Genomic DNA, 23,009 nt, shown 5'->3' on the forward strand with positions numbered 1-23,009 from the left:
TCTCTTTCTTATGATTTTCTTAATAGCATTTTCTTTTCTGTAGCTTATTTATTATAATATGCATATGATACATATGCTTTCCAAAATATGTAGCTAATTGACTTTATATTATTAGTATGTTTCCAGTCAACAGTAGGCTGTTAGTAGCAGGGAGCCTGCTTTAGGGCTCCATCCTAGGACCCCAGGATCAGGACCTGAGCCTAAGGCAGAAGCTTAAACGACTGAAACACCCAGCAGCCCCCAAATCAGATTGTTTCTTTGCTATTGAGTTGTATGAGTTCTTTATATATTTTGGCTATTAACCCCTTCAGATATATCATTTACAAATATTTTCTCCCATTCAGGAGATTGCCTTTTTATTTCGTTAATGTTTTCCTTTGTTGTGCAGAAGCATTTTAGTTTGTTGTAGTTTCTTTTTGCCTTTCTTTTCTTTGTTTTTGGTGTCAAATCCAAAAGGTCATCACCAAGACGTATGTCAAGGAGCTTATGAGCTCTGTTTAGAATTTTAGAATTCCTTGTTCTAGTTCTGTGGAAAATGTCATTGGAATTTTGAAAAGAATTACATTAACTCTGTCAATTGCTTTGGGTGGTATGGACATTTTAACAATGTTAATTTTTCCAATCCATGAACATGAAATATCTTTCCAATTATCTGTGTCTTCCTAAATTTCTTTCATCAATGTCTTAAAGTTTTCAGTGTACAGGTTTTTCACCTCTCTGGTTAAGTTTATTCCTAGGTATTTTATTCTTTTTGGTGCAATTATAAATGGAATTGTTCTCTTAATTTCTCTTTCTGATAGTTTGTTATTACTGTACAGAAGCCCAACTGGTTTCTGTATAACTTGCAACTTTACTGAATTCTTTTATTCTTTTATTAGTTCTAACATTTTTTTTGACAGAGTCATTACAGTTTTCTATATATAGTATCAAGTCATCTGCAAATAGTGACAGGTTTACTTCTTCCTTCCACTTTGGATGCCTTTTTTTTCTTTTTCTTGCATAATTGCCCTGACTTTCCAATACTATGTTGAATAAAAGCAACAAGAGTGGGTAAGCTTGTCTTGTTCCCGATCTTAAGAGAAGAAACTTTAAGCTTTTCACCATTAAGTATAATGTTATCTATGGGCTTGTCACATACGGCCTTTATTATGTTAAAGTACTTTCCTACTATACCTGCTTTATTGAGAGTTTTTATTATAAATTGCTGGTAAGTTTCGTCAAATGCTTTTTCTGCAGCTAGTGAGATAGTCATATGATTTTTATGCTTCATTTTGTTATGTTGTGTGGAATGTTGATTGATTGAATCATCTTTGCAACTCTGGAATAAATTCCACCTGATTATGTTGTATGGTCCTTTATATATATATTATTGAATTTAGTTTGCTAATATTGTTGAAGATTAGGGGATCCCTGTTCATCAGAAATATTGGCCTGCAATTTTTCTTGCGGCATCCTTGTCTGGTTTTGGTATCAGGGTAATGTTATCTTTGTAAAATGATTTTGGGAGTGCTCTCCAATTTTTTTTTTTTTTTTTTTGGAAGAGTTTGAAAAGGATTGGTTTTGGGTGCCTGGTGGCTCAGTTGGTTAAGCATCTGCCTTTGGCTCAGGTCACAGTCCCAGGGTCCTGGGATCGAATACTGTATTGAGCTCCCTGCTCAGTGAGGAGTCTGCTTCTCCCTCTCTCTCTGCCCCTCCCTCCACTCATGCATGCTCTCTCTCAAAAAAATAAATAGGATCTTTAAAAAAATTGTAAAAACCCATAAAACAAAAAAAAGGGATTGGTTTTCAATCTTCTTTGATAGATGTTTTTGTTGTGGTTACCATAAGACTTATATTTAGCAACTTATATATTTTTATATATATATGTATATATTTATATATGAGTTTATTTTAAGTTGATAATAATTTTGAATGCAATCTATAACTTAATTTTGAATGCAATCTATAATTTTGAATGCAAAAATTTAAAAAAATTTTATTTTTAAATAATCTCTGAACCTAAGTTGAGGCTTGAACTCACAACCCTGAGATCAAGAGTCACAAGCTCTACCAACTGAGCCAGCCAGCCACCCCTTTGCATGGGGGTGCAAAAAACATTTTACATGTTTTTATCTTGTATGTCCCTTAACTAATTATTATAGCTACCGTTATTTGTTACTATTTTTGTCTTTTAACCTTCATACTAACTTTATAGTTGAATAATCTACTACCTTTATGAATATTTGCCTTTACTTGTGAGAATTATACTTTCATATGCTTTCTTATTACTTATTAGTGTTTTTTCTTTTCAGCTTAAAGAAGTCCCTTTAATATTTCTTATAAGGCCAGTTTAGTGTTGATTAACTCCTTTAGGCTTTGTATGTCTGGAAAAGTCTTTATCTCTCCTTCAATTCTGAATGACAATGTTATCACCTAGAGTATTCTTGTTGGGAAATTTTTTTCTTTTAGCACTCTGAACATATCATGCCACTGTCTTCTGGCCTGCAAATTTCTGCTGAAAATTTTGCTGAAATTCTTATGGGGGCTCACTTGTGTTTAAGAAGTTTTTCTTTTACTGCTTTCAAGATTCTCTCCTTGCCTTTAACTTCTGACATTTTAATCATATTGTGCCTTGGTGTGGGTCTCTTTGAGTTCCTCTTATTTAGAGTTATCTGGGCTTTTTAGATCTGAATGTCTGTTTCTTTCCCCAAGTAAGGAAGTTTTCAGCCATTATTTCTTTCAAGAAGTTTTATCCCCCTTTCTCTCTCCTCTGCTTCTGGAACTACTACAATGTGAGTGTCGTCTGCTTGATGTCTCATTAGTCCCTTACACTATCTTTACTTTTTTTTTTTTTTCATTCTTTTTTCTTTTTGCTGCTTTGATTGGGTGGGACTTTGAGTTACTGATCCTTTCTTATACTGTTGAAGCCCCCTAGTGTATTTTTTTGGTTCTGCTACTGTATTCTTCAGTTCTGTGACTTCCATTTGGAACTTTCTTCTATTTTCTTTCTCTTCAACGTGAAGTTCTTACTGCATTAGGACCATTATTTTGAACTCTTTATCAAGTAAAGTACTTGTCTCTTTTTTCATTAATTTTTTTTCTGACATTTTATCTTGTTCTTCCTTTGGGACATATTTCTGTGTTTCTTCATTTTGCTTGATTTTATGCATTGGTTTCTATGAATTAGTTGAAACAACCACATCTTTCAGTCTTGATAGGTTGGGTTTGTGTAGGAACTGAGGCTTGTTCAACCCTGCCCTTTTTGATCTTGGTTGCCTCTCAAACCTTTGTGATTGCCCAAGAAGTCTATTATATTTTTATCAGCTCAGTACTTCAAGGTGTGCAGAGACCAGTCAGTGTCCCCACAGTGGTGGGGGATCCCAGTCAGCATATAGATTCAGGCTGATTGGATACCAGATGCTCAGGCAGCAGCTTTTAGAGAATACAAGTATATATGGTTCTGTGGGACTGCACGCATAAGCCTGGCTGACTTTCAGAGCCAGATGATCTGAGGGTGTCTCCTGGGTGGCAGTTGCAAAAATTGGGATTCTGGAAGAATATATCAGCAATTTCCTGAGAGATATCAGTGAGCTGTGCAGAGAGAGAGTGCAACAATGGTGCCCCCTGGCCTATGTTCCCCACGAGTGCCTCTGTGGCCTCTAGATGTACACCAAACCTGAAACCTGCCCCTAAGTTCAAGGTCCCATGACTAGCAAGTAGTTTCTTTTTCACTGAAAGCCTAGGGTTATGTTTCAGTTGCTGTCTATCCAGATCCCTGGGACAAGGCTGCCAAGAATTGTGTCTCTGAATGTTAAACACCCATGGGACTCAGGAAAGGAAAGCCCCCTGGTCACCAGTGTCAGGCTATTGAGGTGTATCCCTGGGATGGCAGCCACAAAAACTAGGGCACCAGGTATAAAAACTGGGCTACTGGTTGTGTATAAGAGATTCCCTCTGAGAGATGCCAGGGCACAGCAGAGGGACAACACGAAGAAAGGGCCCACTCTCTAGGGTCTCAAGAAAGGTTACAGACAGCCCTTAAATGTGTGTTTAATTAGACGCCTACTCCTCAGCTTAGCAGGCCACTTTCACAGAAAGATGGAGCTCCTGGCTCTGTTTCTCACTGTGCCCTGGGGTGGTAGCTGTTTAAAATGTCTTTCCCTGTGGTTTAAAGTCCTATGGAACCTGATAGTATAAACCCACCAAAGCCTGAAGATACAGTGGTGTCCCCTGGTCGCAGTCATAAAAATCAGGGCACCAGACAAAGGTACAGACTTTTTTCTGGAATGCCAGTGAGCTGAAGAGAGGCAGATGGAGAGTGCAAAGATTATGTTCACTGGCCTTTCCTCCCCAAGAGCCCCTCTGTAGGACCCTGTAGGTGTGTCAAACCAAAAGCTTGCCCCACAGGCCAAAGCTCCAGGAGAAGCGAATAGACCTCTTCCTCAGAAAACCTGGTATGTTTCTGTCATCTGTGAAGTGCCATGAACTGTTCCCCTAATTGTAGTGGTCCTGAGGGACCCATGAACACAAGCAACCCTTGGTCTCCAGAACCAGGTGATCAGGAGCTATCCCCTGGGTGGCAGGTATTAAAAACTAGGTCATCATGTAAAGACAGGGGCCCCTGACATGTGTAGAAGCTCCACTCTGGGAGACTCTGGTGGTCCGGAGTGTGGCAAGGGAGACTGTGAGGATGGCACCTACTGAGAAAAGGGGGGAAAAGAAAAAAAAAAAAAAAGAGGAAGAAGAAGAAAGAATAAAAAGAAAGAAAGTAAAGGTGCCTGCCAGCATTTGCAAAGCGGAGGGAGAATGTGCAAGATGGCGCCCGCCAGCCTCCAGCCCTGGAGAGTATCCCAGCAGACCGCTGTTCCTCAGACTGATGTTTTACAATGAAATAAGTCTCTTTCACATAGAAACTGGGCACTTTTCAAAGGACTGCTTTTGTGCTGGGTCCAGGGAAGGGTGAATTTGCAGGTGGGCTCTGTAAGAGCTGCACCTTTGGGGCACCTGGGTGGCTCAGCTGGTTAAGCAACTGCCTTCGGCTTAGATTGTGATCCCCGAGTCCTACCATCAAGTCCCTCATTAGGATCCCAGCTCTGTGGGGAGTCTGCTTCTCCCTCTGACCTTCTACCCTCTCATGCTCTCTCTTACTCTTTCTCAAATAAATAAGTAAATAAAATCTTAAAAAAAAAAAAAAAAAGAGCTGCACCTCAGTTCCCACAGCCCTGTGGATCTCATGGGGAAAGGCCCCGTTTGTCTTCACGGCCAGATGTTTTGGAAATTCATCCCTGAGGTGCTGGTTTTATTTTATTTATATTTTATTTTAATTTAATTCTATTTATTTTTATTTTGTTTTATTTATTTACTTCTTCCAAATTTTTATTTAAATTCAAGTTAGTTAACACATAGTGTAATATTGGTTTCAGGAGTAGAATTTAGTGATTCATCGCTTACATGATAACACCCATTGCTCATTACAAGTTCCCTCCTTAATGCCCATCACCTTTCTAGCCCATCCCCCCTCCTAACCTCCAACAGCGCTGTTTATTCTCTATAGTTGAGTCTCTTACTGTTTTTGCCTCCTTCTCTGTTTTTATCTTACTTTTCCTTCCCTTTCCCTATGCTTATCTGTTTTTTTTTTTCTTAAATTCCACATACAAGTGAGATCATATGGTATTTGTCTTTCTCTGACTGACTTCACTTAGCATAATACCCTCTAGCTCCATCCATTTCATTGTAAATGGCAAGATTTCATACTTTTTGATGGCTAATATTCCATTGTATATATATACCATATCTTCTTTGTCTATTCATCAGTCAATGGACAGTTGGGCTCTTCCCATAATTCAGCTATTGTTGATAGTGCTGCTATAAACATTGGGGTGCATGTGCCACTTCAAATCAGCATTTTTGTATCCTTTGGATAAGCATGTAGTGGTGCAATTGCTGGGTGGTAGGGTAGCTCTATTTTTAACTTTTTGAAGAACCTCCATACTGTTTTCCAGAGTGGTTGCCCCAGTTTGCATTCCCACCAACAGTGTAGGAGGGTTCCCTTTTCTCCACATTTTGAGGTGCTGCTGGTTTTAAAAGTCGGGGTGCCCGATGTGGGATACAAATGGATCACTCCTCAGGGTAAAGCTCCAGGTTTTGCATTCCCTCTTAATCACAGGTTGCTGCACGGAGAGGGGCTTATGGCAAGGTAGTTCTCAGCCTTTCCTATCCATTCAGTGTGATTTCTCTCTTGTTTGCCTGATGTGAAGGGGTCACTCCACCAGTCTTTCGGGTTTTCTTGAAGGAAATTGTTCCATAGATAGCTGTAGATTCAGTATGTCCATGAGAGGAGGTGAGTTCAGTATACTCCTCCCTCACCATCTTGAACCAGAACCTCAAATATTATTTCATATTAACACAAATATGGATATATTATAGAATAGAATATAAATTATTATACATTCTTAAGAAAACACTCCAAACTCCAATGAAACATTAAATTTGGAGGAGGTGTTTTCTGTGATCCAAGGAAGAAAGTGTCTTCATTCTCTGCCATTGGGGTTCTTAGGTGGAAAAAACTGAGAAATGTTAGCCATAGAAAGCTGACCCTCTTGAGTTAGGGATTCTGGCTTCTAAGTCCGGTGTTGTGTAATGCTTAGTAAGTCCCTTTCTTCTCTATGACTGACTCTTGTCCCATATGAAAGGAGGAGCTGGCCTTGGCCTCATCCAGCGCTAACTACTTCTGGACTCCGATCTTAGCTGACTTCTTTTCATATGTCACAAGTTTGACTGTAACTCAGCACAGTATTGCCAGCTAATTGGACTGATGTTTACCTTGACAGGAATTTTAACTACTGTTAAAAGGATCTTCTTCTTTTTTTTTTTTTAATTCTGTTTAATTATTTGACTGACAGAGATCACAAGCAGGCAGAGAATCAGGCAGAGAGAGAGAGGAAGGGAAGCAGGCTCCATGCTGAGCAGAGAGCCCGATGCGGGGCTCGATCCCAGGATCCTGGGATCATGACCTGAGCCGAAGGCAGAGGCTTTAACCCACTGAGCCACCCAGGTGCCCCTAAAAGGATCTTCTTAATTGTATATGCATATCTTTCTTCAGGTTCAAAAGTAAAAACTTCCCTTTTATACAAATCTCTCACTTTTTAAAAAAATTTTTAAATTTATTTTATAAACATATAATGTATTATTAGCCCCAGGGGGTGAATCGCCAGGTTTACACACTTCACAGCACTCACCATAGCACATACCCTCCCCAATGTCCATAACCCCACCACCCTTTCCCTACCCGCCCCATCCCCGCCACCCTCAGTTTGTTTTGTGATATTAAGAGTCTCTTATGGTGTGTCTCCCTCCCGATCCCATTTTGTTTCATTTACTCTTTTCCTACCCCCCAAACCCCCCATGTTGCATCTCCATTTCCCCATATCAGGGAGATCATATCAAATCTCTCACTTTTAAGAATGAGTAGAGTGCCCTAGATTTAAGGTAGTAAATCTGTGTTCAGGGTGATAGGTGATCACTGACTAAACAGGGGAGTGGGGCAGAGGGGAAAAAGTGGAAAAACACTGTAATAAATGTTGAAACAATTTTTATGGTTGGAAACTAGGAAAAGGTGGCCTGAAGTCCACTCTGCTGCCTCTGTAGTCTCCTTTGTGTTTGGAGCAAAGGGGTATGGAATGGAAGGATTTCTTTAGAAAGCAGCACACTCCTGCCCTTTCACGAGTCCCAGACACTGCCCTGTTGTTGCCGCATGGCTTTCGTGCCACACTGAAGCTGATTTCTGAAAGGCCCTTTGTGCAGGGTATGTGCAGAGTAAATTTCCATCACTTTGGCTTTCCTTTCTCTGTTGTCAGAAGAACTTGCTTATAAAAAGACTTCTTCCCTAGTACATAACATGTCAACTTTTTTCTACTTGCTTGGGTGGTAATTAAATCACTTTCATCATAACAGATGTGAATTTGGCTTTTCAGCTCAAAAGTAGGATCAGTGAAGGCTGGAATATGTTTGGGGGAAAAAAAACCCCGATAACTCTTATACGATCCAAAGAAAACTCCCACTCATTCATCATCCAAAATCACAAAAAAAAAAAAAAAAAACAGGAACACTCAAATAACCAAACTCTTTTAGAATATTGTGCAAAGATGTTTGATGACATGAAACAGTGAAATTAAGCACATTACACTGTCAGCATCAAATTTATTTATTTATATTTTTTGGTAAGGGAGGGAGGGAGAGAGAGAGGGGAGGAGAGAGAATATGAGCTGAGCAAGAGAAGGGCAAAGGGAGAGGGGGAGAGAGAGAATCTCAAGCAGGCTCCATGTGGAGCATGGAGCCTGACTCAGGGCGTGATCTCACGACCCTAAGATCATGACCTGAGCTGAAATCAAAAGTTGGATGCTTAACTGTCAGAACCACACAGGCACCCCCAACATCAAATATTTTTATTGATCTGCATCAGCTATATACAGTATCTACCTATAACATGTCTACTCATTCATTCATAGGAGTTTCATAAATGGATAAGCCAGAAATGAAGTATTCCTGGCAGAGGGAAGGGTATGTCTAAGCTGCACTGTCTAATATGGTAATAGTTAGCCACAGATAACTATTTAAGATGAAATTTAAACTAAATAAAATGAAATAAAAATAAAAATTCAGTTCCTTAGTCTCACCACACTTCAAGGGCTCAATAGTCACACACAGTTGGTGACTGCTGTGTTGGAGAGTACACATACAGACTATTTCCATCATCACAGGAAGTTCAATAGCACTGGGATTAGAGAGAATAGTAAAATCACTTGATTGCACCATTTGAAAAACAATTTTGAATGAACTACATTTACTTGTGAGCCCAAAGCATGGTCCAAAGAATATTAGTGACCTGATAGTGGTTTCTAAAGACGTGTGAGGTAAATTCTCCTAAATACCTATAATATGGGGTGCCTGGGTGGCTCAGTATGTTAAACGTCTGCCTTTGGTTCAGGTCATGATCCCAGGGTCCTGGGATCGAGGCCCCATGTCGGGCTTCCTGCTCAGCAGGGAGTCTGCTTCTCCCTCTCCCTCTGCACCTCCTTGTGCTCTCACTGTCATTCTATCTCAAATAAATAAAATTTAAAAATACATAAATACCTATAAAGCTACAATATAGAACACTGAGAATTGAACTAATGCTTTATTGACGCATTTGCTTCAAAATTTTCCTCATGAAGAACTAGATGGCACTTCACTGACACATCATTAGCCTTCCTGTTCATTTGGTTTGTGATTCCCTAAGTTAAATGCTATGAGAAAGTGAGAGTGGTTTGGGAAGTTGAGAGATTTTTGTCTTTTTGAGGTGGCTTGTGTATAAAATTTTTGAACTGTGCCAAAAGGCAAGGAGAATCGTTTATATTGCAAATGTGCCTCTATCCAGTAATGACTTTGACCCTGAAGCCCCAACAAAGAAAATCAAAGATCACTCAGGCTGAAGATCTTAATTGTCTTGTGTGTTTAAGTCTACATGCTTGTTGACTTAAACTCTCATCTTCTATCTTGGCATGCTTTCAAACTGAGGATCTATGTCACCCATTCTCTTATTCTTCTTGCCACCTCAGAATTCTGAGACTGGACAAAAATAAAGTCCATGAGTGACATCTTCTCTGAGTGAATTCAGAAATGATTTGGAAAGAAGCCACAGTAATTCCAACAATGATGAAATCCTTAGTTTCTGACAAGGAGCTACCATCTCTTTGGACTTAGTTGTATTCAAGTACATGAATTTCCCTAGACAATATTATACTCATCACAACCTCTGTCACATAGGCTTGTATAGGTTATGCACTGCACAAGGGAGACACACCTAAGGAAGTGTTATTCACATACAGATATCATAGATTTGGTACTTATAACAATAATAAAAACAATTTTCCAGAAGATGGCAGTAAAGTATCTTGTTCTAAAAAATATCAATACAGTTTGACAATTTTTGGCAGATGGAAATATAAGTGTCTTGAGGAAGAAATCTTGTTTTAAAATGTATACAAAGGCACGAATTTGATGGTCATTGCTCTGGGTCCTGTATAAAATCAAATCTCTATTACTAGTGAAAATGAATCCATGCAGTTTAATAGGTAAAGAAAAGGAAAAGGTATTATAAAAGATATATATTGAAATTCTAGCTTCCAAATGCTCTTTGTTAAAATTGTTCTTACTATCAATATATCATATGAGATATATAGTTTAAATAATAGAGTATAACTCAAACTTCCCTGGGATCCATGGGAGTATAGGTACAAATGTGACTGATGTAAACAGAGGAGAATCCTTCAGTCTTAGGAACACCTTTCTGTTTCCCCAAAAGTTTCCCCAACACATGCAAACTGTCTTCTATCTTTGGTTTCCCCAAAAGAAAATATATCAAAACTGTGACATTGAGGAGGAAAAGGTTGTTGTACAGAAAAAAATTCTTAATTCAGTGGCATGTTTAAATCATTTGGTTGTCATTCAGAACTATGATCTTTCTGGTAACTGAGTGAATGATCATGAAAACCCTATTTCTTGTGGAACATTTTTATCATGGTAACATTTCATTATGTTTCATTAAACTTCGAACTTATCTTCCTTCTTTTCTGTCTCTCCTTTTTTCTTCTTAAGCAAAATAAATATAGGCAAGGAATGGGTGATGAGAAAACATTTTGGAAAGGGCTATATCAATGCATGAGGTTACTTGTGATCTTTTAAAGGAGGTCAAGAAGTGGAAGGGAGGATAAGTACATGTAATCAAGGGTGTGTCTGCAGGGGCCAGGAAGAGCTCTAGGCAACAATCTGTGTGCACATTTATTTTATGAAATAGTTTGCAGTGATGTTGCAATGCTTCTGAACATTCCTGGAGGCTATTCCTGAGTTTATAAATTTCATACCTGAAATTCAAATTTTAAATCTTTTGAGAAACATTGTTCAAGCTTAAAATTCATGGCATTTTCATTGGAAAGAAAAATTCTGATCCAAGATTTACTGCCTAAGTGGCTTTCATTACCTTTGTTAGCCTCTGGAAGTCTCAGAGCACTCACCTGTGAAAGAATGAGCTAAAATTTGTTTTCCACGCTTTGCAAGGAGGTTCCGCGGAGGTGGTGGGCAGGGAGAATGCGTGTGTGGAAGAGCTGTCGTGTAAGGCAGTGGTAGCCAAATAACTACCCAACACTTACTATGGGCCTGACATATTTTAAAATAACCATGCTGAGGGGAAACTATGACTATTCTCTTACTGCTGAAGAAACTGAGTTTGAAGGGTTTAATGAACTTGTTCAAGATCATACAACCAGTAAAGGAAGAATTTGCTATTGAAACCCTAGCAGTCTGACTCCAGGGCCCACATTTCTAACCACTATACTACTCTGCCTTTCTGATACTGACATGTATACTACTACCTATATAGTGTTGAAATAGATTTCCAGGCCCCAGATGGAACTTGTGTCAGCAAACTGAAACTTGGATAAATTTTGTGTCCCTGTACATGCTTGGCTTGACCAAAAATGCAGTCTATTCATTCAGCCAATCCCCACATGCCAACCCAACCCTGGAGAGAGAAGTAGCAGCAGCTGGCAAATGGTGGCCCAGGTGAATGGGAAAAGAAGGAACTGGCCAATTCACCTTCAATGTTTGCCCACCACTGGTCCTAGCTGGCAAAGGGGAGATTTAACTACCTAATTAAGACTGCTCTATTTGCAACTGAAATTGCCCCTTAGCTTGAATTCCCTGAATGTGGCCAGAAAACTCAGGGCCTGACGGAACTTTCTTTAATTGAGGACCAAGGAAAACACTTTTGCCAGTGAGCGAGTTTGCAGGGGGAGAGAGACATAAAAAGTCGGGCTTTGATTACATCCCAGGAGCTGTTCTTGCTCAATGGACCTCATATGTGCTAGACAGAGTTCTTTATATTACCTTAATTTCTAGAGCTAACTTTTGTAAATGAAAGTGTTTATTATTATAAAAAAGAAACATTTTACAAAGCTTCACATTTCTTTTACAATAACATAGCCCTGTCTAAATTTTACCCAATGTAAGCAATTTTCCCCAATCATTGTTATAATGACATGGTATATTAAAGTGGCATAATATTTTGACAATATGACCTATTTTTTGTGCCTACCACTTTTATGGTTGCTGGATCACTTCTAAAAGACCGTTATCCAAAAACATTGAATAAAACATTCTCCATGTTGAAGCAGGGATTTGAGAGACAAATTCTTTTCATTAGTTTTTAAAGATTTTATTTTTAAGTAATCTCTACACCCAATTTGGGGCTCAAACCTACAACCCCGAGATCAAGAGTCATGTGCACTACTGACTGAGCCAGTCAGGTGTCCTCATATTTCATTATTTTGAATTATATTTCTTCACAACTTCTGTTGGAATACAACTTTCTTTGCTCTTTTTCTGTATTTTATCCTTCTATCCCATATTCAGCTGAGGTTTATTGGCTTGTTTTTGCATCCTATGGTGTGGAGGGGATAAAACCAATCTAACACTTTCCATTGAAGTTAGAATTCATGTCCCATATTCCATAGCATCACATCAAACTAAAAAAGTAATGGAAAGAATGATGTGTTTTGGAAATAAGCAGAAGAAAGCTTTTAGAAGCAGAAGGAGTACTTATGATGTGCTTAGTAAGGAAAAACTGGTGCATAGTCCTTAACCTTAAGACGTTTACAATTTAGCAAAGGACTAAACATTAAGCATTTCTTAACACAGTGGATTGTACAATAAAAACCGGAGTGAATGAGTGACTCAGTGTACCATGCAGTGTTTACAGGAAGCTCAGGAGCTCAGAGAAAGGAGCAATCATCCATCACAGGGTGAAGCAGAGACAGCTTCAGAAGGAAGTGGGGTTTGGCAATGTAAAAGAAGAAATGTTGTCTAGTCTGGATGATTTGAAGGGTGTGTCTTATTCTGTCTTGCTCACCACTGTCTCCAATGTCTAGAACTGAGCCAACACAGCAGCTACCAGATACATGTGGCTCTTTAATGTAAGTTAGAATAAACTAAAATGAAATAAATATTGATTTCCTCAGTCACATTAGCCTACTGGCAAGTAGCCAAGTGTAACCAGTGACTACCATATGGGACAGTGCAGATAGAGCACATTTCTACCACTGCAGAAATTTCTGTTGGGACCATGCTGATTCAGAATAGCGACTGGCACATAGGAAGTACTCAATAAATACTTAATGAATGAGGGTAAATAAATGAACATTGCTGAACTTGCCTCTTAGAGCCTCCTGTTTTCTCATCTTACAGATGAAGAAAACAATTAAAAGACTGGGAGGATCAAATGAGATAATGAGGTGAAATTACTTCATGCACTAGAATGACACTAATGTGAATTATTATAATTCAAGCTTCCTGGCACTATGGGTTCCAGAGGGAACCCAGAGGACTTGGCAGCAGGCAAAATGTGTGAAGGGTGCCAAAAGGTACAAATATCCAGTTATAAAATAAATAAGATCCCTCTGGGAACCACCCATCTGTTCTGTAAAAATATGGACTGCTTCACAAATTTTTTTTGTCATCCTTGGGCAGGGGCCAACCTAATCTTTATATCATGTCAATTCTTAATATATGTGCTGCCAAAAGGAGCACTTAATGATCTAATTCTTAAAGGTTAATTGAGGTCATTTAAGAGCAGATCATTTGACCAGATAGTCCAAGTGAATTTTCTCATTGCTAATTACTGTGTAGGCTGAGTCTGAGGGCCCTTAGATGCCATCCCATTGATATTTGAAAGTTTTCTTGCCTCTGAGCCCACAGCTGTCCCAGGCCAACCTGGTAGCCTTCCTACTCTAAATATGGGTCAACAATTTCTCCAAGAGGTCCTGGTTCCTTGTAGTGAAGAATGTAGAGATCAAGATTGGGGCATCAGGGTTTCAGGCCAGATTTGTGATACTGGGTGGTACTGATCTTAGAGAGAACTTCAGATGACAGAGCTGAAAAACAACTTCATTCAGTCATTCTATCTATCTACCTATCTATCTATTCCTCCATCCAGCTATCTAACATTATAGGATTCCTCTTTAAATTCTTTTCTTTTTAATGATTTTAAAAAAGATTTTATCTAGTTATTTGCCAGAGAGAGAATGAGCCAAGCAGGAACAGCAGCAGGCAGAAGGAGAAGCAGGCTCTCTGCTGAGCAAGGAGCCTGATCTAGGACTCCATCCCAGGACCCTGAGATCATGACCTGAGCTGAAGGCAGACACTTAACCGACTGACTAACCCTGGTGTCCCTCCTCTTTGAATTCTTTGTTTCTATGGTTATACCTTATTTTCACTTATGATGAAATCTTTTTTTTAATGGTGAAATCTTCATGCCGAACAAACCCAACACATATATTTGATTTGTCCAAACAAAAAAGCTTAAAAATAGCAATCTATTGGTATGAAAACTAAACCACCAAATGAAACTCAAGGTTTTTTTGTTTGTTTGTTTTGCTTTGTTTTATTTTGTAATTCTTTTTTCCCTTAGAATATGTCCCAGTAAGTATGGTCTCTAGAGTCACTTGTAATTCCTATTTTGTATGGTTACATAAGAACCAATTTCAGTTTGAAGTGTTGATATTTAAAGAGCTATGAGTTCTTAAAAGCTAGCAACTTTTAACTTCTTGTCATTTCTCAGTGGTAATACTGAGCTGGTAAAAGAGTATAAAAATTAGTCCTAACTGACTTTATGAAATGAGTGGAAAACACAAGTATTTCAACCACTGGAGTCTGTGTCAAGTTCAATGTAGCCATTATCTGGCCAATTTTCAATGGCTGAATACTTGGCTAGATGTGCAAGGTCTCTAATAAGAAAGTTTTGGCTGTACAAACCCATTCTGCCTAATAGTATTTAATTTCTAGTAGTATTAGAATCTGCATATTTTTATGTGCTTAATTCTATTTTAACTTTATTAAGTTTTCTCTAGTATTTTTTTCCAGCATTTGTGTCTCATACTATATAAATTCAACTTCCAGATACTAAGTAGAATTTCAGAAATATGTAACTTAGGAATGTCAAGATCAATTTCAATTAAGTAAAATAAAATAAAGAAGAATATATCAGATATTACAAATTTATACTTTAGCCAGGAGTTTACTGTGAAAACCTCTCACCAAATGTACATGGATTTCAGACTACCCAAATTCCATTAGAATCAATTTATAATCACCAGCTTTTAACATTTAGAGAAGTCCAAAGTCTAGTTTGGAAAGAAGAAACCACATTAGATATTGCAACAGAGAATTTAATATGGAGAATTAGTTCGATAGTTCTTGGAGGACTGAAAAGCAGAGAACACTGAGGTAACAGTAATATTAGGACATGGTTATGCTCCTAAGATTCTAGGAATGCAGGGAAATTTTGGGAACTAGAAGGTTGGAGGAGAGGCCCAGTGGAATTGAGACTTAAACCTCTTGGGCAGTGGTCATGCCTCTGAGAGGGATGAAAGGCAGTGTCTAGGAGGGCCAAAAAAGCTGGAGATGGAAACAATAGGGGTCTCTGATGCCATTTCTAGGATGACGCTAATAGGATCAGCAAGGGAATATTCTCTCCTCCTTCTGCCTTCCATTTTTTCTCTAGTGCCCCAGTTGGTAGAATTTCATAGGAAGCCAGCTTCAACATCATAATACAGAATATAGAAGGCTGGATTTGGGGTGGAGAAACAATTGTTTGGAGCAGATACACAATAGTCCAATAACCACTGGTACAATCCAAACACACTCTTCTACACATACTTGAATTTCTTTGCTGCAATAGTAGAGACTGTTTTTTCCTGAGAAGATGCAGTGTTCTTTCCCTCAGAGATGCTCTTAATTTCTGCACAAAGGGTAGATAGAGCAAGTGCTAACAGTCACTGTATCCATCTCAGGGCAACAATTTCAGTATCTGTCTCTAATTCAGTCTAAGCTCACCTGAAAATTCTGTAACCTGAATTGTAAAGGTAAGCACTTCCCAACAATCCTTACATAAAATAACAGGGGAAAAAGAGGAGGAGGGTAACGAAATTAGATGACACAAATATATACAGATAAAACTAAGAAAAAATTGCATAGACCATATGGTCTTCATTTCTGTTACTTGTCATGAATATAATATTTATTACTTCCTTTCCAAGTACTTGTCACAAATTCACCTTTGTACTGCATCTCAGCTGATCAAGGTTTGTGTGGTGTGTGCGTGTGTTTTTTCCACTAGGTGGGGGTGGGAGTGGGGTGAATCAAACACTTATTCTTGAAGGATGCAAATCATCCCAAATCCTACCTCATGGGATGCCTGGGTGACTCAGTTGGTTAACTGCGTGCCTTTGGCTCAGGTCATGATCCCAGGATCTTGGGATTGACCCTGTGTCTGGCTCTGCTCAGCGGGCAGCCTGCTTCTCCTTCTTTCTCCGCCTGCCCCTCCCCCTCTTATGCTCTTGTGCTCTCTCATTCTCTCTGACAAATAAACAAAATCTTTAAAAAAAAAAACCAACAAACTCCTACCTTAAAAACCTTTTATTGAGGTGTAACATATATATAATATAATGCACTCATTTGAGTGTATATTGCATTGAGTGTTTTTTTTAAAAAGATTTTATTTATTCGAGAGAGAGAAAATAGGGGGAGGAACAGAGGGAGAAGCATGTTGAGCAGGAAACCCTAAAAAGGATTCAATCCCAGGAGCCTGAGATCATGACCCGAACCAAAGGCAGATGCTTAACCAACTGAGCCACCCAGGTGTCCCATTTCAGTGAGTTTCGATAATATGTATACCTGTGTAACCACTATCCTAATCAAGATATAGAATACTTCTATCAGTCACTAATTTCTCTTGTGCCCCTACTGAGGCAATCCCCTCCAAGATATCTCTATGATTGGTCTTTTCTGGAGTCACATATAAATTGAATCATTTGGGGTGCCTGGGTGGCTCAGTTGGGTGACTTTTGATTTTGGCTCAGGTCATGATCTCAGGGTTGTGAGATTGAGCTCCATGCTGGGCATCGTGTCTGCTTAAGATTCTCTCCCTCTCCCCCTTCCCCACTGCCAGTGCATGCATGTTTTTTCTCTCTCCCTAACAAAAAATTTTTAAAAAAATTGAATCGTAGATATACTCTTCTGCATCTGACTTCTTTTCTTTTGCTCAATAGAATGTTATTGGGAGTCATTCGTGTTGTTGAATACATAGGTAGGTTGTTCTTTTTTTTATTGCTGAGTGGTATTAAAGTGTATGAATATATCAAAATTTGTTATTCTATTCCCCCATTTAAGTTGTTTCTAGTTTTTGGCTATTACGAATAAGGCTGCTAAGAATATATTTTTACACATCTCTGTGTGGATCCTTTTTATTTTCCTTGAGTAATACCTAGGACTGGGATTGCTGAGTAGTGTGGTAAATATGTTTTACTTCACAAGAAATTTCCAGGTTGTTTTCCTAACTTGTTGTTCCATTTTGCATTCCCACCAGCAATCTGTGAGAATTCCATTGTTCCACATCCTTACCAATGCAAGTATTTTCAGTGGTTTTGATTTTAGGCATTTTGTGGCTTTAATTTAAATTCCTCTGATGACTTATGATGTTTAACAGGTTTTCACTGCTTATTAACTATTAAATATATCTCCCTTAGAGAACTGTCTCTTCAAATCTTTTGCCCACTTTTTAATTGGGTTGTTTCTATTTATTTAATCATTTATTTATTTCATTTAATACAAAATACAAACTCTACCATGACAAGTCCCTAGAGGAGCTGGTCCCAGCCTGGCTCTCTCATACTACTTTTTACCTCTTTGCCCACTGTGCTATAGCTATGTCGGCCTTCTGTTTGATTCTCACATCTGGCAAGCTCACTGCTGATCTTTATGTTACCGAATCCTTCTCATCAATTAGTCTGCAGCTAAAAAATCATATTCTCCGAGAAGATTTCTATTCACTTTAAAGTAGCACCTCTGAGGTCTCCTTCTGGATGCTCACTATCCCATTACCTCTTTCCAGTTACTTAACAGAGACTACCGAGCTCTGAAATTATCTTATCCATTTACTTATTTCTTGCTGACTTCCACATATACACTCCATGAAAGCAGGATCTTGTCAAACTAATTCTTCTCACCTAGCAAAGTGACTGGCATAGGGTGGGGGCACAACGCAAGTATATATTGGCTGAATGAATGAAGTCAAACTCTCACTATTTGCAGATGACATGATACTCTATGTAGAAAGCCCAAAACACTCCACCCAAAAAATTGCTAGAACTAATACATGAATTCAGCAAAGTCACACAATATAAAATCAATGTACAGAAATCTGTTCCATTCTTATATATCAATAACAAAATGGAGGAAAAAGAAATCAAGGAATTGATCCCATTTGCAATTGCAGCAAAAACAATAAGATACCTAGGAATAAACCTAACCAAAATGGTGAAAGAGCTATACTCTGAAAACTGTCAAACACTGATGAAAGAAACTGAAGAGGATACAAAGAAATGGAAAGATATTCCATCCTATGAGTTGGAAGAACAAATATTGTGAAAATATCTATACTACCCAAAGCAATCTATACATTTAATGTAATCCCTATCAAAATACCAACAGCATTTTTTACAGAACAAGAACAAACAACCCCAAAATTTGTATGGAAGCACAAAGGACTTCTAATAGCCAAAGCAATCCTGAGAAAGAGAAACAAAATGAGAGACATTATGACTCTGAATTTCAAGCTATATTACAAAGCTGTAGTCATCAAGACAGTACGGTCCTGGCATAAAAACAGACACATAGATCAATGGAACAGAATAGAGAACCTAGAAATGGATCCACAACTCTTTGGTCAACTAATCTTCAACAAAGTAGGAAAGAATATCCAATGGAGAAAAAGAGAGAGTCTCTTCAACAAATGGTTTTGGGAAAACAAGACAGCCACATGCAGAAGACTGAAACTGGACCATTTCCTTACACCACACACAAAAATAAATTCAAAATGGAAGAAATACCTAAATGCAAGACAGGAAACCATCAAAATCCTAGGGGAGAACACAGGCAGCAACCTCTTTGACCTTGGCCATAGCAACTTCTTGCTAGACACATCTCCAAAGGCAAGGGAAACAAAAGCAAAAATGAACTATTCGTACTCCATCAAGATAAAAACCTTCTGTACAGTAATAGAAACAACCAAGAGAACTAAAAGGCAGCCTATAGAATGGGAGAAGATATTTGCAAATGACATAACTGATAAAGGATTAGTATCCAAAATCTATGAAGAACTTATCAAACTCAACACCCCCCAAAAAAATCCAGTTAAGAAATGGGCAGAAGACATGAATAGACACTTTTCTAAAGAAGACATACAAATGGCTAACAGATGCATGAAAAGATGTTCAACATCACTCATCATCAGGGAAATACAAATCAAAACCATCCTGAGATACCATCTCACACCTTCAGAATGCCTAAAATTAATAACATCAGAACAACAGATGTTGGCAAGGATGTGGAGGGAGGGGAACACTCTTGCACTGTTGGTGGGAATGCATACTGGTGCAGCCACTCTGGAATATAGTATGGAGATTCCTCAAACAGTTAAAAATAAAACTACCCCACAATACAGCAATTGCATTACTAAGTATTTACCCAAAGGATACAAAAATGCAGATTTGAAGGAGTACATGCACCCTGATGTTTATAGCAGCACTATCAACAATAGCCAAACTGCAGAGAGAGCCCAAATATCCCTTGACTGATGAATGGATAAAGAAGATGTGATCATATATATATATTTCTCAGCCATCAAAAAAAGAGCGAGGGAAACAAACCATAAAGAGATTCTTAACTCTAGCGAACAAACTGAAGGGTGATGGAGGGAGGAGGGTGAAGGATGGGCTAGAGGGGTGATGGGTATTAAAGAGGACACTTTTTTTAATGAACACTGGGTGTTGTATGTAACACTCAATTCTACTCCTGAAACCAATATTGTACTGTATGTTAACTAACTAGAATTTAAATAAAAATTTGAAAAAATTTTTGAAAAAAATATATCTTTCGGCTATTTAAAAAGTTGTGATAATGTATATACAACATAAAACTTGTCACTGTTTTAAAAAATTAAATTTAAAAGCTGTTTTAAAAATTATTATTGAGTTTGAGAACTCTTTCTACATTTTGCAAACAAGGCCTGTAATATATACCTAATTGAAAATATTCCCTCCCCCCCAGTTTGTGGCTTATCTTTTCATTTTCTTGATACTGTCTTGAAAAAGCATAAGTTCTTAATTTTGATGAAGTCTAATTTATCAACTTTTTATTTGCCTGTTAAAGTTTTTGTGGCACACCTAAGAATCTCTGCCTAACTCAAGGTCACAAAGTTTTCTCCTATGTTTTCTTTTAGATGTTTGTGGTTTTAGTTTTCACATGAATGGATGATAGTGTTTTTATATATGGTGGGGGGCTATTATTATCATTACTTATGCATATCCAATTGTTCCAGCATCATTTGTTGAAAAGATTATCCTTCGCCATTGAGTTGCCTCTATACCTTTGTTGAAAATCAGTAGACTGTGGGGGCACCTGGGTGGCTCAGTGGGTTAAGCTTCTGCCTTTGGCTCAGGTCATGATCTCAGGGTCCTGAGATCGAGCCCCGCATCAGACTCTCTGCTCGGCGGGAGCCTGCTTCCCCCTCTCTCTCTGCCTGACTCTCTGCCTACTTGTGATCTCTCTCTGTCAAATAAATAAATAAAAAAAAAAGAAAAAAGAAAATCAGTAGACTGTGTATATTTATGGATGGGATCACAATCCCAGACTCCCTCTTCTATAATATCTGAGGCCATTTTTTCCCATATTTGGGGGGTGGTGATGTTTTGCTTGTTTAAGGCAGGACTGTAAGTCTGGTTTCTATTATTCCATCTGGACCAGAAGCAGAAGCCCTCTGTACCATAATCTTTAAAACTGTTTCTTATTGATAGATAGTCATCATGATTTCAATGTCTATTTTAACACTATATTAAGATTCTATATATTTTAATATTTTTATTCTATTTTATTTCTATTCTGAAATAAGCCATTTTGTCTATCTTCATTTGTAGATAACGGATTTCTATATAACGGATCTGTAGGACTGCAATTGCAAATCTAAAGTACATACTTTTAAAATTTTGGTATGTCAAGAACTGTGAGGGGTCTGAAATTTTCATCTTATTACAAACTAATGAATTAGCTTGCTGCAGTTTTGTGGAAGCTGACAGGAGACACGAGACTCCTGGATTAGAGATGAAAGACCATGTTACTCACAGCAAAAGCAATGACCAGAGTGTGAGCATATTTACCTCAGTTCTTGGAGCCCCAATTCCCACAGGGTTACACAGAGGGCCAGATGACTGAGCATTTGCAAGGGACCAAGGGACTGGCACTTGTTTAGCTTAGAGCTGACACTGTGGTGAGCAGCAAACAAGCCAGTCCCCTTCTACCCCAGAAGGGACCAGTTACAGGGTACTCACTTTGTAGGAGCCTTGATTATTTAGCTTTCTCGGTGCATAGCTACAGAAACTGCTTAGCATCAGGAGATGGATAAGTCTTGCAGTCTGCTCTACTCAGCAAGAAAGTGCAGGAATGCCCAGGACTCATGGCTGACTGCTCTTTCAACAACACTTTTTCTCCACAAAGGAGAATATGCCAATATAAGTCTGCCTTCAGTTGAGTATTAAGGGGTTGTATGTCTGAAACTCTTCATTCCCAATATGGCTATTTTATCAATCTTTGTAATTTTAGCTATTTTGGTGGGTGAAAGATGAGTTATCTATTTTGTATTACTTTTCATTTATCTTAAGCGAGTTGAGCTCTTTGTTTCAGATGTCTATTGAAACTTTGTGAAATTGTTTTTTAAAGCCTACCCCTCCCTCTGACATCCTCCTTCCATGTTCTGACTGGAAAAAACAAAGGAAGAGCTCCATTTGTCAACTGAGTAGGTCAGTGATACTTGTGTTTTCAGCTTGAGCACTCTCTAATCCTCATGAATTGGATGACTGTGGTATTTCCCTTCAGCTTGTGCTGTGTGGACACAAACTGTCATGAGATGTATGATGCTTTTTCCCTTTGGTCTGTTTATTTGCTCTTTGGTATTTCCTTTCTGTCATACATAAACCTACTCGGCCTCAGGAAGAAGGAAGTGCGGTTCAAATAATTCCCATTCCTCACAGTCCCCTTAGCACAGTATAGTGGGATCAAACACGTCTTCCAGTTTCACAGATACATACATTTAGAGCTTTCCTGCTTTCCCAAAGTTCTTGGGTCTCAGTTCTCATCTGTGGAGGATGGCAGCGAGGATCTTTCTAGAAACGAATTATGAGCGTAAACTCAGCAATAACCGCCCTCAGTATAAAGACCCGAACTGGTATGTTTTGAAGAGGTGCTAATATTTTCTTTTCCTTTTTTTTTTTTTTTTAAGATTTTATTTATTTATTTGACAGAGAGATCACAAGCAGGCAGAGAGGCAGGCAGAGAGAGAGGAGGAAGGCTCCCTGCTGAGCAGAGAGCCCGATGCGGGGCTCGATTCCAGGACTCTGAGATCATGACCCAAGCCGAAGGCAGCGGCTTAACCCACTGAGCCACCCAGGCGCCCCGACGTGCTAATATTTTCAAAGAGGAAGTTCTACTGCTAGTTTCTTTGGGGTACTTTAGTGGTCAAGCCTTGTGCCGGCCTGGAGGTGCCCCTTCTATGTACACTGATTTTAGGGTGCACAGCTGGAAACTAAAATATGAAAAAATGAATTGCTGGAGTCTGAAGGGTTGGGTTTTCGCGCTTTCCATCCAGCTTTCCCCCCAGGAGGTCCTCCCCCGGGTCAACCCCGCCTGCGTCCCTTTGCTGCGGTTCTGTGCCTAGGTGTCCGGGTGGAGGCTCCGCCTGCCACGCACCCAATGAGGACTGAGGCGGCGGGCCCGCCCCACCCCCCCGACCCGGCCTTCCCGGAGCCTATCCCGGCCCGCGCGCCCGCCCCGGCTCGGGTGCCAAGCCAATAGGCACGGGTCACGCCCCGCCCCGCGCGGAGTTCTGGCGC

The 23,009-nt window shown here is 39.0% G+C and overlaps 1 protein-coding gene across 2 annotated transcripts in view; it reads left to right on the forward strand.

The window, feature by feature from the left end:
* The window catches only part of LOC111159885 (crystallin lambda 1), a 191,023-nt gene that overhangs the window by 15,735 nt on the left and 152,279 nt on the right, over positions 1 to 23,009 (forward strand). Inside the window, exon 1 of one of the 2 annotated variants that reach the window (XM_022522540.1) lies at positions 22,266 to 22,345. The exons of the other annotated variant lie outside the window; for it this stretch is intronic. Coding sequence (XP_022378248.1) covers positions 22,266 to 22,345 — 80 coding nt within the window. Of the gene's footprint in view, positions 1 to 22,265; positions 22,346 to 23,009 lie in introns of those variants that run through there. 2 annotated transcript variants of the gene reach the window in all.

This window comes from Enhydra lutris, unplaced genomic scaffold (assembly GCF_002288905.1).
Source record: "Enhydra lutris kenyoni isolate GAN:26980312 unplaced genomic scaffold, ASM228890v2 scaffoldscaffold71, whole genome shotgun sequence".
NCBI classification, from domain to species: domain Eukaryota; kingdom Metazoa; phylum Chordata; class Mammalia; order Carnivora; family Mustelidae; genus Enhydra; species Enhydra lutris.